Below are 18,240 nucleotides of genomic sequence, written 5' to 3'. Positions count from 1 at the left end.
TGGAGCGGGTTGGGACGCTCCTGCAACATCCAGGTGAGCGCTCTAGTGCTCCGACTGGAAAATCTATTTCAGGCGCCGAGTCCCTGTAGGTCAGCCTGGAAAGGTGACCGTCACTGGGCATCTAGCGCTTGCAGCGCGCACACGCTCATCTGTTGGCTGCTCTTATTGATTTTAAGCTTCCTTGTTGTTTATTTTGGTTCATTCTCATTTTCATTATTCCTTGCTTTTATCGCGGGGTTTCCCTTCCCTGGCCCTTACCTGCACTGTAAAATCATCAAAACACGCACCGCTGTTTTGGCAGGCCCGGGCTCACGGGGCTCCCGCGCGCACTTTGGCCGCCATCTTGGAGCGGGTTGGGACGCTCCTGCAACATCCAGGTGAGCGCTCTAGTACTCCGCCTGTCACTCCTATATAACATCACTTCCGCAGCGCAGCGGTCACGCGCAGCGGTGAAGCGCCTTCACTACGCCTGAGTCTCGCCAGAGTCCTGCCCGTCTGCGCCCGTCAGCGACTCGGAGACGACGGAGCGGCGGGAGACTCTGGCCAGACCTGGCGCCCCGCTAGGATGATTTGTTACTCTTCATCCATTCTTCATGCTATGCGGACTTCCTCTCGCTCCTGTCGGACAACATTCCCGGGACGCTACAAGGGGAAACGATGTTGCCCGGGTTGTGGCTGGTCGCCTACTTGGGCTCCGGTGGCCGCCCGCCGACCAGATGAGGCTTGTGCTATCCATTCTTGCCTTTTGCTTAACACCAGATCATTAGGCAGCCATGCCATCTATGATCTGTTGGTCAGGGAAAGCCCTTTATGCCTCCTACTGACCGAAACTTGGTTGGGTGAGGCGTCTAACCCGGACATCTTCGCGGCCATCCCTCCGGCCTATAACATCTTCCGGCAGGATAGGGTCAAGGGTAGGGGAGGGGGAGTAGCGGTGGTGGTGAAGAAGAGTGTCTCCTGCTCTCTTCTCCCCCTGAATCCTCTCTGTGGTTCTGAGGCTCTTGCTTTCTCGCTTAGATTGTCCCCGCACCAAGCACTGAAAGGGCTACTGGTATATAGGCCTCCAGGTCCTGTGGGTCCCTTTTTCGAGGACCTGCAGATGGCCATTTCCGAACTGGCCCTGTCCACACAGCACTGCTTGTTGGCGGGTGACTTTAATTTCCATCTGGATGTGGAGGACGACTCAGACGCAATCAGATTGATGGACATTACGTCTCCGCTGGGTCTCGCACCCTTTGTCACGGGCTCCACCCATGAGAGGGGTCACACTTTGGACCAAGTGTTTTCTTCGACTTCTCTTGTCGACATCGATACTGTGCCAGTGCTATGGACTGATCACAGGCTGATTAAGTTCTCTATACCGGAGGCGGTGTTCCCACATAGCGACACCCCTATACAACCTAGTTCAGTCTCAAGGGCACTGCACAAAGTGACGCCTGAGATGCTGGCGCAGGCGCTGGTGGACCATCCGTGCTCCCTCACGGGTGATCTGGAGCGGGACACCGAGGCCCTGCAGATCTGGCTGGCAGAAAGGCTGAACGATCTCGCCCCTGCAGTTGCCCCTCGGTCCACGGCCAAACGACTATCTGCGCCGTGGTTTACAGAGGCGCTTCGCCTGTCCCGCTGCCAGTGTAAGGTTGCGGAGAGGGCCTGGCGCTTCCAATATGACGAGGAGGCTAAACTAGCCTATAGGGCGGCAGTGAAAGTGTACCATCGTGGCATCTTGTGTGCGAAGAAGGAATACTTGGCCAGGAGGATAGAGGCGTCTATGAACTCCTGTAAGGAGATCTTCACTGTGGTGAGGGAGTTCACGACCCTGAGATCCAACGCGCCCCTTCCAGCGTCATCTGACACATGGGTCTGTGATCTTGCTAGCTTCTTCACTGAGAAGATCAAGGCTATCCAGGCCTCTTTTCCGGAGAGGTCTGGTGAGGGGGGGTGCAGCATTGGGGTGGGATCTGTTTCATCGTCCATGCCAGCTGTTGTGCTGGAGGAGTTCCCCGCTATCTCCAACGAAGCTTCCCTGATGCTGCTAACCAATCTTAAATCTGGTTCGCCATTGGATCCCTGCCCGGCCAAATTTTTGGCCAGGGTGGCATCGGTGGTGAACCCATTGGTTAATTCTCTCCTTAATGCCTCCTTGAGGGAGGGAAGGGTCCCATGCGCCTGGAAGAGGGCGATGGTGATCCCCCTCCTGAAGAAGCCTGGACTAGACGCCGAGGTGTTGGCCAACTATAGGCCAATCTCCCTTCTCCCGGCCCTAGCTAAGATCACGGAGAAGCATGTCCAGGGCATCTTGTCTGGTTTCTTAGAAACCAACCATCTCCTGCATCCATCACAATCTGGGTTCCGTCCCAATTTAAGTACTGAGACGGCGCTGCTGGAGGTCTCGGAGGTCATCCGGGAGACGCTGGATGTAGGCGGCAAGGCCATGCTTGTCATGCTAGACCTGTCGGCGGCCTTTGACACCGTCTCCCATGAGGCGCTTCTCGCCAGGCTTTATGACATCGGTCTTAGGGGGACGGTGTTCAAATGGTTTACATCTTTTCTCCAGGGCCGCCGCCAAACAGTCTGGGTTTCCCAAAGCCCCGCAGAGATGCCGCCATTGGGAGTCGGAGTTCCACAGGGATCTGTGTTGAGCCCGACTCTTTTTAATATCTTTATGGCCCCTCTGGCGGCATTGGTGGAGGCTTTTGGGGCCCAGATTGTATCCTACGCAGATGACACTCAACTGCTCTTCACATGCGGGAAAGATCAGGCATTCGATGGAGAGTGTATTCGGGGCTGTCTGGGGATGGTCTTTGACTGGTTCCAGCGGAACAGCCTTAAGGCCAACTCCAGCAAGTCAGAGATCCTGTTCTTCGGATGCACCGCCGACCCTGAATGGCAGGTCTGGTGGCCTATGGATATGTGTCCCCCTGCTCAGTCTTCTCTGGTCGCCAAAAACCTGAGAGTTAAGCTGGACAACAAGCTTACGTTAAGATCACATATCCTTGGTTTGGTCGGCACCTGTTTTGGCATTTTGAAGATGCTCCGCAAATTTCTACCATTGCTCTCTGAGGAGCACAGGCGGATCACTGTTCAGGCTCTAATAGGCTCTAGACTGGACTACGCCAATGCCCTCTTTCTGGGGCTCCCGGACTACTTGGTCCAGCGCCTGCAGGTGGCGCAGAACGCTGCGGCGCGCGCTATTTTTGGACTCCATAGGCGAGCGGGAGCTTCGGGGCTGGTGCAGGCGCTGTATTGGTTGCCTATCCGGAAACGGATCATGTTTAAAACCTTGACCCTGATGCATAAAGCTCTGTTTGGCACAGGGGCAAAGTACTTGCAGCGGAGGTTGACTTTTTATCGCCCAGCCCGCTCTCTACGATCAGAAGCTCTATACCTGGCCTTGGTGCCACGTGTAAGGAAAGCCCGTACTGGGGGGCGTTCTTTTAGTTTGAAAGCCCCCCAGCTTTGGAACTCGCTGCCTCTGGTTCTACGGAGCACGTCTAATTTGCTTCTGTTTAGGAAGAGCCTTAAGACCTGGCTTTTTAATCTTTAGGTTTTTTCTTCTGACTTTTTCCGTTTTGTTTTCATGTTATGTTATTCTCGCTGAGCTACAAGTGAAAAGCGCCGGGACACTCTGTCGGAGTAGCCGTGCGCTATAGAAATTCTATATAGCATAACATAACATAACATAACATAATAATCAGATTGACGAAAAGAAAATGAGAGGTGCCTTGGTGACTGGGGAGTACTTGATCTACATTAATAATATTTTAATATTTCATGGTTTTATAGAGCACCTGTTTCTAGAGGTACTGTAGCTTCATCATACTGTAGTACTATTGAATACCACTCAGGAACAGCCCTTCGTGACGTATATTATATATAAATATCCATGTATAAGGGTTATAGGGGTATATATGTATATCCACATATATACACTTATACATATATACATGTATAAGGAGTAGATTTTGAAACCTAGGATATGTAGTGTTGCTTAAGTAAAAATATAGGTAGTAGATCATTCTGAACTATTTATCAAAAGGACAGTCTTTATTTTATTTGCATATAGGCGGTCTTGCAGCTTCTAACAATGTACCGCAGAATAGACTCACCTTTTGTTTCTTTTGCTTCCTCTGACTCTTTTCTCCTGTCCATCTCCAGCACTTTCAAGAGAGAAACTATATTTGAAGCTTCTCTCATTGACATCAGTCTGATCAAGTTTTTTCATGAGGAAATCGTCAGTAACGTTTCTATCCCTGTCAGACGGCTTTCTCCCAAGCGGATCCTCTCTCCCCAGGGGAACTCTTCGCGCCTTGTCCGTGGCACTGTAGGATAAGGATTCTGCCAGGACTTTGGCCGCAAAATCTTTGCCGAGGTTCAAGGCGGCATTTGAGGAGCTTCCACCATGGCTGGAGCTTCCAACGCGATCCTGAACATTTGCTTCTGGGACCTCCTGATTCATTTTTAATGGGGCTTCACATTTAGAAGGGGTGATGCTCGTGGCACTTGGGGGTCTTCTTACTGTCCGTTTTTTTAAGGAATCCTAAAAAGACAAATGTCAAAAAAGTGGACTGAATTATCTTCTCACTCCGGCTGTACACAATACATTATTTACATTTGCAGGAGATAAGAAAACAACTTTAAAATAATGAACTATTAATGAATAATTTTAAGTTTAAGTTTGACACAATACATTGTAAAGGTTGCCTATGTCTTTCAAACATCTGCTCTGAAATCGTCTTGGCAAAAGATCTGAAAATATAATGCGAAATTAGGTAATCCTAAAATCCTGATGTCAGCATGTAAGAATGTGTACAACCCTGCCCCGTGTCACCTCCTACCAACACTATGAGACGAGTTCACCAACATTTTGGTATGGGTATGTGCAACTCTTACTTGAGGAACTTCTGGCTTACTCCTGAATTCTAGGCCTGAAGTTCAGGAGTAAGTCAGGAGTACTACAACAGAAAGACAGCAAATCTTTCTAATTCGGGCCCAGAATCTATTGTGGCATTGCAACCCTTAGTGTCAGCATTTTAATTGCATTTATATAGCGCTTACTACCCCTGACCCCGTTGAAGCGCTTTTTCGGCGAGTATCACACTACTCCGAAACCCATAAAGGATTAGTGGTGAATTAGTATAGTGAAATATGAAAGTGATTTGAATGGTGGATATGTTTGTCAGTTATTTGGATGAGAACGATAATGGAGCAATAGAAGAGAGAAAAGGGTTTGCATTTATATAGCGCATGCTACCCTTGATGGGGGGTTGAAGCGCTTTTTCGGCGAGTATCACGCTACTTTGGAATCCATAAAGGATTAGTGGGGAATTAGTATAGAGAAATATGAAAGTAAGTGGGATGAGAATGATAGTGGAGTGATAGAGGAGAGGAAAAAAAGGGATAATTCAAGGATATTCAAGATCAGGACACAAAAATATATGCTTAGCTAAATGTTCACCCTCGTAGCAAGACTGCCCACTGCGCCAAGCGAAAAGATGCTCAGTTAGTTTTTGTGTTTATTTAGTTGTTATAGCATGGGAAGCACAAGAGTGCTTTCACTGCTTACATACATTTTCTAAAAAAAATTGCATTAAAATATGTACCGCAATAAACGGACAAATATAGTTTAACTCATTTATATATAGAAATAAATGTGAATATGTAATAAAAGCAAAGTTGTGACTAGTTTGCAAATAAACTGAAAATACTTTCTTGACCTGTCCCCAACAGGATCTAAAGTAGCCACTGTTTACAAAGTCAATGGAGCACATCTCCAGGGTGAAGACAAATTAAATGAATTTTAGGGATGGGGTATATCTCTTCGTAACAAAAGGTTCTCGATCAGGCAAATAGATCAGCAGAAAAATGCCACACTGTACAAACAGTTGAATGAAGTTTCAGAAAATGGGTACCTCTAGTGAACTGGAAATGGGGCCTGCCATCATTCCCCGAACGATTCGGCCAGATCTCGGTTTGGGAATATCTGCGGTCTTCATCTCTCCTAAGGGTTCCGTAGATTTCACTTTATCTTCTGGGGTTTTTATGAGGCTGATTTTCTCCTTTGTCTCTCCTTCTGAGGATGAGCCACTGCTTACTGCATCAGTTGTAGATTCTTTACTTGTAGCATGGGGTTTCAATGACTGGACTGAAATGTCACCAACAGATCTATCACAAAAAATATGAGGCATTTAACATGTTCAATTTGTTCATATGGATTTTATCTTTACTAGTGTACGCAAGGTTTACTTCTCAGTACAGTGCAGATTAGACAGGATTATGGGGGTGGATGATACAGAACATGCAGTTAAGAACAAACCACCCAGTGCATTTGCCATTCTGTACCTGTTCTTTGTGCACAAGGCGCAGGCTGGTCCATAATACCGAATTCACATTAATTAGTCGTACAGCATATTGATATTTTTGGGTGTGTTTTCTCATTCGAGGAAGTCCAACTTTTATGCCACTACAGTAAACACTGCCTCCAAAACATATTTTACAGTCCAGTTTGGGAGAGGTGTAGACATTGTATTCCCCAAGTCATGCAACAGGCGTGGACTACACAATTGCCAGTGGACTAGGAGGGTCATAGGCACTTCCTAGACTGGGGCGGATGAAGCTGGCATCCTGTAAAGGCAGGCCTGGTTCATTGTAGCCGAGAAACAGGTCAGTGACTGTGGCTGTTGCTTCCTACCTACAATGGTGTCATTAAGGCCCTGTGTAATGGGGTTTGGTCATTCTGCTCCATATTGTGGAAAAGCAGCTGACACATGAAGTGATCACATAGTTTCATGATAAAGTCACCAAAAGGAGATAAATGTGTCTGACCATCATCTCATTGCTACTGCTATAATATGTGATACACTGCAAAAACACTTTTCTGGGCACATCAAGCAGTTGATGTACCTAATATTATCAAAGACTGATATCATTTTGTGAAATACTGAATCTGCGCCTTCAGGTGATGTGGGAAATTGGGTAGTTGGTTGAGGGGGTGAACAACAAAATGTCACTAAATTAAACTTGGCTTAACCCTTTGGTTAAGCACAGGTTATTTATCCCCATTGAGCATTTCTACAAAACAGAGACACATCAACTAAAAGGTGGTGCTTGCGGTCGGTGTTAGACCCGGGATCCCTGGTTGGCTGAGGTAGGTACCTTAGGCCAAATAGAGACCCGCGGTTCCACGTCAGGGAAAAGAAGGTCACCGCTTGAGATAGACCCGCTCACCCCCTTCGTAGCTTGGCACGAGCAGCCAGACTTATCTTCAAGGCAAATGTGTAAAGTATTTGCGACCACGCTCACAGCAGCCCAATGATGACACCATAAATAGACTCCACACAAGTTTTATAAAAACGAGTATAAACTTTATGTAAAAAGATAAGACCACACAATATAAATCCAACATATGCGTATTTGTAATATTCCTTCTGGCCGGTTGTTCGGCCGGCCAGCCAGCACTTGTAAGTTCTGGCGATATTAATGAGCACTTCTAAACAGTCTACTGTAATCCTAACACCATGTTAGGCAGATCATATTACTATAATCAGGCACGTTTGCAATGTACGAATAATGCAATGCATACGCAACAATCAGGCACTTTGCAATGTAAAAATAATGCAATGCGTAATACGAATACCAGGTACGTTGCTATGCAGAAATAAGGCAATGAGTAATACACTAATCAGGAAGTTTGTTATGCAGGAATAATGCAATGCGTAATACGCTAATCAGGTAGTTCGTTATGCAGAAACAATGCAATGCGTCATACGACAATCAATTACAATTACTCTTTATACAGGGAACACTTGTACTTTGACACTGCTTAGCAGTGGCAAAGTGTTCAAAGCATCTAAGTTGGCAAAACCATGTCAGAAAAACGGTCTAGGGGGAAAGCAAAAAGTTTAGGGAACTTTAGCCAAAAAGGGCCAAATCCTACAGTTGTTAAAACAAAAAAATGCCACACAGAGGTGGATGTTACAAGCCCCCACCCCATCTTATAGAATTTACGTAGAGGTACATATTTCAATATGGAAAATGGCTGAATTATAACAAACACATCTGCAGCTATAATGTAAAAGACACCTCTATTCTTAAGCACATTTCCATAGTAAAATATCCCTATAGCTACACAATATGAATTAACATTAAGAATGTTTCCATTACTAAAGTGAAAGAACGTGGCATGGTCAGGACCAGAGAAGCATTCCAACAATCTGGGATTCTCACCCCTCATCTGCATGAGCCCTCTGAGGGCTCTGTGGTATGTCTGAACCCAGATGTGAGTCCCAAACAGGTATGGTCTCAGTTTCTTCAGTGCCCACACCACAGCAAATGCTTTTTGTTCAATAGCACTCCACCGCTGTTCCCTAGGAAATAACTTTCTACTGATGAAGGCTTGATCCAGGCCCTCCTCTTTTGAATGTGACTGTAGAGCCCCTATGCAAGCTCCTAAGCCCCTAAGCATACACGTGCAAGTTGAATTGCTGAGAGTAGTAAGGAGCCTTGAGCACAGGTGTCGAGCACATGGCTTCCTTGAAGGTCTCCTTCTTGGACTGCTTCTTGGAACTCAGCTCAGTCAAGAGGGCAACAATGGTGACATATCCTGTGACAAAGCTCCTATAATATCCATTAAGACCCCGAAAGGCCCTCACTTCAGTTGGATTTTATGGGGGGTTCCCATGCCAGGATAGTGTATATCCCAGCTTGGAGGGGCTGTACCTTACTCCATTCACCAGGTGTCCCAGATACACCACAGATCCCTGCCCTATTTGACACATCCTGGCTTGATAGTCAAGCCGGCCTGTTGCAGGGCCTAAAGCACTTCCTGAAGGAGAAACAGGTGTTCCTCCCAGCTGGAGCTGAAGACACCATGTTGTCCAGGTAGGTGACAGAGAATGCCTCCATCCCAGCCAGGAGCCAGTTGATCAATCTCTGGAAGGTGGTAGGGGCATTCCTCAACCTAATGGGTATCACCCTGAATTGGAAGTGGCCCCTTGCTGTCACAAATATAGACTTCTCTTTCAACCCCCTCAGTCAGATCTGCCAGTATCCTGATGTCAAGTCAAAGGTACTCAGGAACTTGCCAGCTCCCAGTCTACGGATTAGCTCATCAGCTCGGGATAGGGTGAACATCAGTTTTGGTAACTAAATTGAGGCCCCTATAATCCGCACAGAACCGGAGTTCTTGAGTGGCACCAAGTAGGTGACTTTGGGAACCAGCATAACTGGGGTGGACCAGGGAGGATTGGAGAGTTAAATCACCCCCAAATCAAGCATCTTGGATACCTCTGCCTTGATGCTGGCCCTCACCTTGTCTGACAGTCTGTAAATGTTGTTCTTTACAAGCATGCTGTCTCCAGTATCTATTTCATGGGTACACAGATGAGTAAGCCCAGGGGTGAGGGACCACAGAGAGGCAAATTGCCCCAGCAACTGGTGACAGTCCACATGCTATTCTGGGGTCAGGGTAGGGGAGTGGGTGACACCCTCCACTGAGCCATCCTGCTCATTGGAAGATAGCAGGTCGAGGGAAGTTCACTTTCCTCTTCCATCCCATCATCTGTCACCAGGAGCATGGTGATTTCAGACCTCTCGTAGTGTGGCTTGAGGCAGTTTACATGGAACCCCCTTAAGTGGTTCCTGCGAGTCCTGAGGTCCACCAAGAAGATGACCTCCTTCTTTCTCTCCTTCACCTTGTAGTGCCCAGCACATAGGTTAATACCCTTGGTCCATGGGCTCCATAACCCACACTTTTTTTGGCCAGGCTGCAACTCACTCAGAATGGCCGCCCGGTCACACCAGAACTTCATCACATCCTGGCTGGCTTCTAGGTTAGCAGTGGCCTTCTTCCAGAAGTGCTGCATCTGGTTTTGGAGTGCCAGCATGCAACTGACTACAATCTAAGGGGGCTTCTTGGAAGCTTGCTCCCATCTCTCCTTCACCAAACCGAGAGGTCTCCTAACAGGGTGGCTATAGAGGAGCTTGAAAGGGCTGAACCCAACTCCCTGCTGTGGCGCATCCATGTGGGCAAATAGCAGTCATGGTAAGAGGAAGTCTCACTTCCACCTCAGGGGCTCAATCAGGCCCATAACCATGCTTTAAGGGTCTTATTGAATCACTCAACAAATGCAAAAACAACAGTTGATGGACAGAATGCAGAACAATTTCATACATTCACCCCAGTACATAGATCTGGGCCTAAATCCATCGTTGTTTTGCTCATCATGCCATTCCAGTTTGAACTAAGCCATATGCAAATTATCATCATCATCAAAAGCTTTATTTCGATAAAATTATAACATAAAAGCATACAAACAAACATAAAAATGCGATAAAAATCAGAGCGAAATTCAATGAAGGCGAGACAGTGATACAAATGTCAATGGACGGAATACTGGATAAAGATACATTACTACATCCTTTTTCCACTCCCCCCTCAACCTAACACAGGACATCTAAAAACGTTTAATAAATAGGTAAAAAAAACACTCACAAGGTTAAAAAAGTATTAAATTACATTTGATACAAAAAGAGAAATGTATCCCCTGAGCATTTTGACATGAAGAAAAAAAAAAGAAAAGGAGAGGCAATATATCATATTGTAGGGAGGCAAAAAGAAGCATGTTACGACAAAGGACCCAGGAGCTTTGATCTAATCAACCAGGACCAGGCAAGAAATTTGGCCACCCCACATACAAGCAAAGCACTAGTATCCGATTGTAAAATTCTAAGCACTACACGATGGTTCGCAGTGCCCAATTGTCTGCAGACGGGACTCAACCATCTTGCCCTAGGATTTTTGTAAACTGGGCACTCGAATAAGAAGTGTGCTACAGTTTCAGCCTTCGCTTTGCAACATGGACAACTTGCAATCGTCTGATAGGGGGGTTTCCATTTACTTGTACGCTCCCGAATGGGCAGCGTACCAAATCTGAACTCAATATACAGTCTCCTGTCTCTAGGCTTCTGGATAAGGTCAAGGTAGAACTCCAACCTTGTCACTGGTTTGGGTAAATAAAAGGCCTCAGTTAATCTACCAATATTCACAGCAGTGTTCTCTTGGTTGTCAATCCAAATCCAATAAGCCTTCTTTAGATCGGCCTTGCTTAAGTGCATTCCAGACTCCCAGACTTCTCTTAAGCCCATTGCAAAGAGGGACTTTTTGATGTTAGACAGCCAAGTGATCCTATGGGAACCCGACAAGCTGATCACTTCTCTAAGACCCTCAACATATTTGGAGAGCTCGGGGGTACGCCATAGGCGGGTCCAAAAAAGCAAGGGGCGTAGTCTGGCAAGGTCCCTGAATGAGCGCCTGCCCATATCTCTCATAAGAGGCTTTAGCGGGGTGCCCATAGGGAGCGAGACCAGAACCCTGAGGAATTTGTTTTCCGACATTGAGATTTCATTAACATTATCGAAGCCCCAGAGTTCGGCCCCATAAAGTGCAGAGCTTACAGCTTTTGCAGCATAAACCACCAGTGCGGGAGCGACGGGCCTGCTCTGGGATGAGCGATGTTCCTTCCCAATAGCCCCCGCAACTCTCTTGTGGTTTAGGAGCATTTTATCGATGTGGGGTCTCCAACTAAGTTTGTCGGAAATCCTATGCAAATCAGTCTTGATCCGGTGCCTCATGGGAACAGTCCTGCCCGAACTGCCAAGCCAGGTCCTCCCTGGACTGAAAACAAGCATCCTAGGACCGGTTTCGGGGTTTCACCCCTCTTCAGCCAGGACAGCTTGATTCCAGTGGCATGGAGTGCACGAGACCCACGTCTGGGCATACCCGTCCCACTCGGGGTGACAAATGCAAAAACAGTTGATGGACAGAGAGCAGAACAATGTCATACATTTACCCCAGTACAGAGATCTGGGCCTAAATCCATTCTTTTCTTTGCTCACCATGCCATTCCAGTTTGAACCCAGCCATATGCAAATCAGTCTTGACCCTGTGCCTCGTGGAACAGTCCAGCCCGAACTGCCAAACCAGGTCCTCCCTGGACTGGATACAAGCATCCTAGGACCGGTTTCGGGGTTTCACCCCTCTTCAGCTATGATAGCTTGATTCCAGTGGCATGGAGAGCACGGGACCCACGTCTGGGCATATCCGTCCCATTCGGGGTGACAAATGCAAAAACAGTTGATGGACAGAATGCAGAACCACTCAACAAGCCCATTTGTCTGAGGGTGATAGGGTGGGGAGAACTTTTAAGTTACACTCATTGCACATGGACTTCATGTACGCAGACATGAAGTTAGTACCCCTGTCAGACACTACTTCTCTGGGGGACCCCACTTAGATAAATATTCCCATCAGGGCCCTAGACACTGTGGGTGCAATCACACACTTCAGAGGTGTGGTCTCTGGGTATCTGGTGGCATGGTCCAGCAGGACAAGGATACATCTACTGCCTAAGGCAGTCTTGGAGTCCAGGGGCCCAACAATGTTGATACCCACCTTTTTGAAGGGGGTGCTAATGACAGGCTGGGGAGCTTTTAGCTTTGTCCCGGTCTGCCCACTGGCCTTACAGGTGGGACATGACCTACAGAAGGTACCTGAGGCGGTCTTCATGCAGGGCCGTTAAAACTGGGTGATAGGCCTAGCAAAGGGGTTGTCTTCCCCAAATGTCCTACCAGGGATATTTCATGAGCCAGATCCAGCAGGAAGAGTCCACAGCACTGGGGAACCATCAACACATGAGTTGTCCCAGGCCCAGGAACCTTAGGCTCGCTATATAGGAGATTCTCCCAATAGTTCAGATGATCTAGAGAGATGTCACCAGCTGCCTGTGCTTCAGCTTGCCGCCGCAACCCTTCAAGAGTTTAGCACTCCTTCAGTGTTTTACAGAATTCCTCCCTAGAGGGTCCACCCTAAACTTGTCATCCAACAAGCTCAGGCAGGTCTCCCTGTGAGGCAATGTCCTCCCCGGTAGGTTCCAGAGTGGTGCCCTTGGGTTCTGCTTCCTCCTCGACCATAGGAGTTTCAAGGGCTGCCTTCCACACTCTTGCCCTTCTTCATTTTGGAAGCAGCCTGGAGTATTTTTCGAGGCTCCAGGCCTCCTTGACTCCACTTTTGGGTAGCCATGGACTGTGTGGTCATGTACACCCACAGTGTGCCCCAGATCATTGCTTAACAGACAATTTACAGACATGGCAGGGCACACAGCTGCATTTAGAGAACCTAAGACCCCCCACATCACTAAAAGTGAACCAGAGCCACTGGATAGTGACTCTCACGGTTGACTGCTACCCAACTCATTCCAGCAGGTTGTAGTATCACCTGCTCTGATGACAAGAGATGACACCTTACAGTAGCGATACAGGCTCCTACGTCCCTAAGAACCTCCACCCTCTGCCTTGAAGCCACCGCTGGTACTTGGAAGTATTTGAGGGCATGTGGGGTTTGGGCACAATCTCCTTGTTGCACAGGGACACTAAGGTAACCTCTGCTATCTCCCCCGTGCTGAGACCACCTCCTCCCCAAGCGTTACACTGGCCAATCCCTGTGTCTGCCCACTAGTAGGGGGCTGTGCCCTCATGAGGAATTAAGTGACTCCCTTCATGTGCCCATACTTGTAGCACTCAGTACACTGGGGGTTCAACCCCCCCCTGTCTTGTATTCAAAGAAACTCTTTTTCTTCTGATCAGATTGGGACTCGTTAGATTTCCCATGGGAACTATTTTGGGGGCCTATAGATAACTCCTTATTTTTATGTTTTTCTTCCCCCTCTATTTTCTGTTGGGGATCCTGTTAACACTTTGAGTGATTCCTCCCCTAGATACCTTTTTGTGGACCCTGGTAACGAGCCAGCAGTCCAGTTCCTTAACAAGCTCCCTGGGGTCAACAAGCTTACTATCCACTGGATTTTTACGCAGCTCTGGAAAACAATTGCTGAACATGTGCTCCCTGGTAAATAAATTGTTACAGCCCTTAGTATTTGCTCACACAATACTGCCCTTCACCCAGCCATCAAGTGCCTTACAAAAGAAATCCACATAATCCACTCAGGACTGATGGGACAACTTCTGTGTGTCCCTAAGTTACTGACAGTACTTCTCAGGTGCGAGACCATATTTCCTGGTAAGAGTGTCCTTTATGAGTGGACATTGTATGTCCCCTTTCCTCAGGGCTAACAGTGCAACCCTCCCTTCATTTGGAAGGTGCCTCCTGAGACTGGCACCCCAGTCCTCCACAGGGACCCTGTGCATCACTAGGGCAAATTCAAAGGCCTCAAACCACTTATTTATGACGTTCACCCACAACAAGGTTAGGCACCAGGTCAGTGGGGATGTGACATTCCTGTCCCCAATGGACCCTGGGATATCACTGCCACTGTTGCTGGACGCTGCTGCATGTTTGGCTTTAAGGTCCAGCTCCTTCATGCTCCTCTCATGAACCAGACTCTTTGACTTTTACTCCAGAGCCAGCTTCTCCTCCATTTCAGTTTTCCATCTACAGTTAGAACTCCCTTCCTGCTTTCATCTCATCACATCATAAAACACCTATTCCAATCTGGAATCTTGAAGCAGAGTATTTAAACCCCTTGCACACCAACACATTCCCATTTTATTGGCAAGGTGCGTCTCCATGCTTGATGTCTGGAAGCCCTAGCACTACAATAGAACGGAGTGTCCCCAGAAGCCCAATGAGCATGAGGGACCATTTTGGCCCTATTCTTGGATTAGGTGTCAAGGGCGGCAAAAAGAGTGACCTTAATTGTACGAAAAGCAGACAAACCTCCCTGAATTTAGGAAGAGGAATTATATGGAAATTATGAAAAGGTACTGACCGATGGTTTGCTCCCACTATTAAGTTTGAAAAGGCAGATTATTTCTAGGAATGGTGAACTACCACAGGAATCAGCTAAAACACTATAAACAGTGCTTGGTTCAAACCAAAATTACTTATTTCTTTAACAAAATAAGTCAAGCCTCCAACTGGGACTGGACTTTAAGATTGGTAAAAGTTTCTCTACCCCTAATTGTGTTAATGCTTTGCATCTTTGGTACAAGTCTGGGAACAAAATAGGTAGAAAGGAGCTCTAGGCAAACCCATGTGCCAGGCAAGACGCACCTAGAGTGCTGCCTACTAACCCTAAACACACAGTTTGAACAAACAATTACTGGTGGCTAATAAACATAGCTATCTTTGTAGTTGCGGCCTTTCCTAAAATAGGAACTCAGTGAGTGAGATGAAATTGGGCCAAAACAAACTAGCAAGAAGTGATGAAGAGTTCAAGAACAGCACGTCACGGTGTAAGATGGGTGAATTGCACAACATGCACACACACAACGGCACTGCTGTTACATGGGTCAGGGAAGTGCAGAAAAGAACAAGTAAATTCAGAGCAGCACTACAATGCAACTTCATTGAGTTAGCTTAATGCAGTTCAGAGCAACAGGTTTCACAGCATGTAGAGTCGGGTCCCGCACCCGGAATAAGGCTCGGACTCCGTGTGAGGCTTCAAGTAATTTATTTCAATGATCGGAGGGAGAGCGTGGGGCGTACAATCTCGTAGTGCCCCTGTACGTAATCGCCCCCGCGTCTTCCACAATGTCTAGCACCAGTCACACGGTGTGGGAGGCTAGACCGCAACACCACATATCTTCCCACTTCAACCACACCCAAACGAACAAGTGGTTCTCAATATACCAAAAATCATAATGAAGCGCCTAAACATATAGAGCCTGGAAACATAACACAAGATGCTTTACTTCCATAGGGGAGGGGGGGAGGTAAGAGGGGAGAAAACAGAAGGGAAATACAGTGGAGGGAACGTTACGCGATAGATATGCAGTTACATGTCAAATTCTCTGTACCTCTTGGGTAACACGACCGCTCTACCTGTGCGGGTGTCTGTAAGGGGTACCTGTGTCTCTTGTGCCTCTCTGGATGTGAACTGGCTTCCCCAGTACTCTCCTCCTGGCCCCTGTTGTGTGACGTGGGAGTTCTCTGCATGGTGCCTGGGTCGCCTATGTCGTGGCAGTCTTGTGGTATGCTGTGTCGTGTACCCCCAGAAATATTCAGTTCCTCTGTGGTGCCAACGTCACCTTCGGTGTCTCTCATTGTGCCATTTCTCGGTGTGCTGGTAGCCACTTCGTCTTCCTCATTTTCAAACTCCCACCCAGCATGCCCTGTGCTTGTAGTTGAAGCATCCTTGTACCATCTGATCCCTTTACTGCATTTGGCCATTCTACTGTGCAACCATATCTTGCCATCACTTAACAGGGCAGAGCGCAAGTAAAGTTATTTGACTTGTAAGGGCTCGCTGAACTTGCTGTCTCACTTCTTACGTAATTGGCCAAGCTTCACCCTGACCCATTCCCCCTTTACTAAGGTGACTTCTCGCACTCCGTTCTTGTTGTAGTTGTCCGTGTAGATTTTCTGAGCCTGCTCCAAGTTGCTTCTGACCACTGCTGGGGACCATTTGCTCTGCAGGGTGAGGTTCATCCAAACCGTGTTATCCAGTGTGAATGGCTCCCGGCCACGTAGGATCTTGAATGGGCTGTAGCCAGTCAGGGTGGGTGTGATGCGGTATGCCCAGACTGTATGTCTTATTTCTGTCTCCCAACTCTTACCCGCACTGATGGCAACTTGAACGAATCCCATGAGCACTCGGTTGAACCGTTTCGCTAGGCGGTTACCAGCAGGGTGGTACATGGGGGTGTGTTTGGTCGTGACTCCATTTCTTTTGGTGAATGCATTCCACTTCTCCAACGTAAATTGGAGACCATTGACACATGCGATGACTTTCAGGATCCCTTCTCACAAGAACGTTGTGGTAAGAAAGGCAAAGACTGTGTCCGTGTCCACTTTCTCACATATTTCTACCTCCGGCCACTTGGAGTATCGATCAATCAGGACAATTGCGTATTTGGTTGTACCGCAGGAGTCCAGAATGGGGCCCAAAATGTCGACGAACAACTCCTCCCATGGGCTGTTGGGCGTTGTGAACTTCCCCAGGGGTGATCGTAGTAAGGTTAGGGATTTGTCCGCATTGCCGCACTGCTCACACATGCTTCTCCACGTGGTTGTCGATGCCGGGCCACCAGTACGACTGCTTGACTCGTCTCTTCGACTTCACGATTCCCAAGTGGCCTTCATGCAGGATGGTGAGTAGGCGGTCTATTAATTGTTGAGGCGGAATGACTTTGTCCCCTCGTAGTAAAAATATGGCATCATCGCTAATGGAGAGTTCGTCTTGCACTTCCCAGAAATTCGTGAGTTTGTTGCTCATGTGCCTCTTCTCAGGCCAACCCTGTGTGATGAACGTTTTGAGTGAGGGAACGGGAAGCACAACTGATGGTTTCCACTCCACCCGTGGACATCTGCGAGAGGACCGCCCCCAGGCCTTTGTCACTGGTATCTGTAGTCAATGTGGATGTGGCAGAGTCGTCGAACCCATGGAGGGGAACGGCGTCACAAATGTTTATCTTGATTTTCTCGAACTCTTCATTGGAGCCAGGCGACCAGCTGAAAACATTTTTCTCTTTCAAGATTTGACGGAGGTGGTGCGTTTTGGTGGTGAAATTCTGTAAAAATTTGCTGTAAAACTCAGCCAACCCCAGGAATGAACGGACTTCCTTCTTGGTTCGAGGTGTGGGAGCAGACATGATGGCTTCTACGTTGGCTTTCTTTGGCGAAATTCTGCTGTCCCTTATTTCGTGCCCCAAGTATGTGACGGAGCGTAGGCCGAACCTGCATTTCTCCCATTCTGCCGTGAGGCCGTTGGTTGACAGTGTCCGTAGCACAGCAGACAGTTTCCTGTCATGGTCCTGTTTAGTTTTCCCCATGACGAGTATGTCGTCCTGGAAATATAAGACTCCCTTGATGTCTTTGACTAATTTGTGCATACGTTTTTGAAAATCTGGAATAAGGCTCGGACTCCGTGTGAGGCTTCAAGTAATTTATTTCAATGATCAGAGGGAGAGCGCGGGCGTACAATCTCGTAGTGCCCCTGTACGTAATCGCCCCCGCGTCTCCCACAATGCCTAGCGCCAGTCACGTGGAGTGGGAGGCTAGACTTCAACACCACACAGCATCACTGCATCATCTGTGTAATGGAGGTGCAGATCACAGCAACACACTCACAACAGTTGTGCAATTCCACTGTGTCAAAGTGGTTCAATGAACCACTGAGCTCACTGCTTTATAACAATATTGCAACTTTACTGTTTTGGCAAGGGCACGGCACAGCAACCACGCTCAAGGCCGCACTACAGAACTATAATTTCCTTGTGTCAAAAGGG

At 47.7% G+C, this 18,240-nt stretch overlaps 1 protein-coding gene across 3 annotated transcripts in view; it reads right to left on the bottom strand.

Moving 5' to 3' along the window:
- The window catches only part of MINDY4 (MINDY lysine 48 deubiquitinase 4), a 512,572-nt gene that overhangs the window by 407,522 nt on the left and 86,810 nt on the right, over positions 1-18,240 (bottom strand). For all 3 annotated transcript variants that reach the window (XM_085628881.1, XM_085628884.1, XM_085628882.1), the window contains exons 4-5: positions 5,910-6,162; positions 4,107-4,537 (exon numbers count right to left, since the gene is read on the bottom strand). In XM_085628881.1, the coding sequence (XP_085485007.1) occupies positions 4,107-4,537; positions 5,910-6,162 (684 nt within the window). The remainder of the gene's footprint in view (positions 1-4,106; positions 4,538-5,909; positions 6,163-18,240) is intronic.

Source organism: Triturus cristatus, chromosome 10, assembly GCF_964204655.1.
Source record: "Triturus cristatus chromosome 10, aTriCri1.1, whole genome shotgun sequence".
NCBI classification, from domain to species: domain Eukaryota; kingdom Metazoa; phylum Chordata; class Amphibia; order Caudata; family Salamandridae; genus Triturus; species Triturus cristatus.
This window is presented reverse-complemented; position numbering and strand designations above follow the sequence as displayed.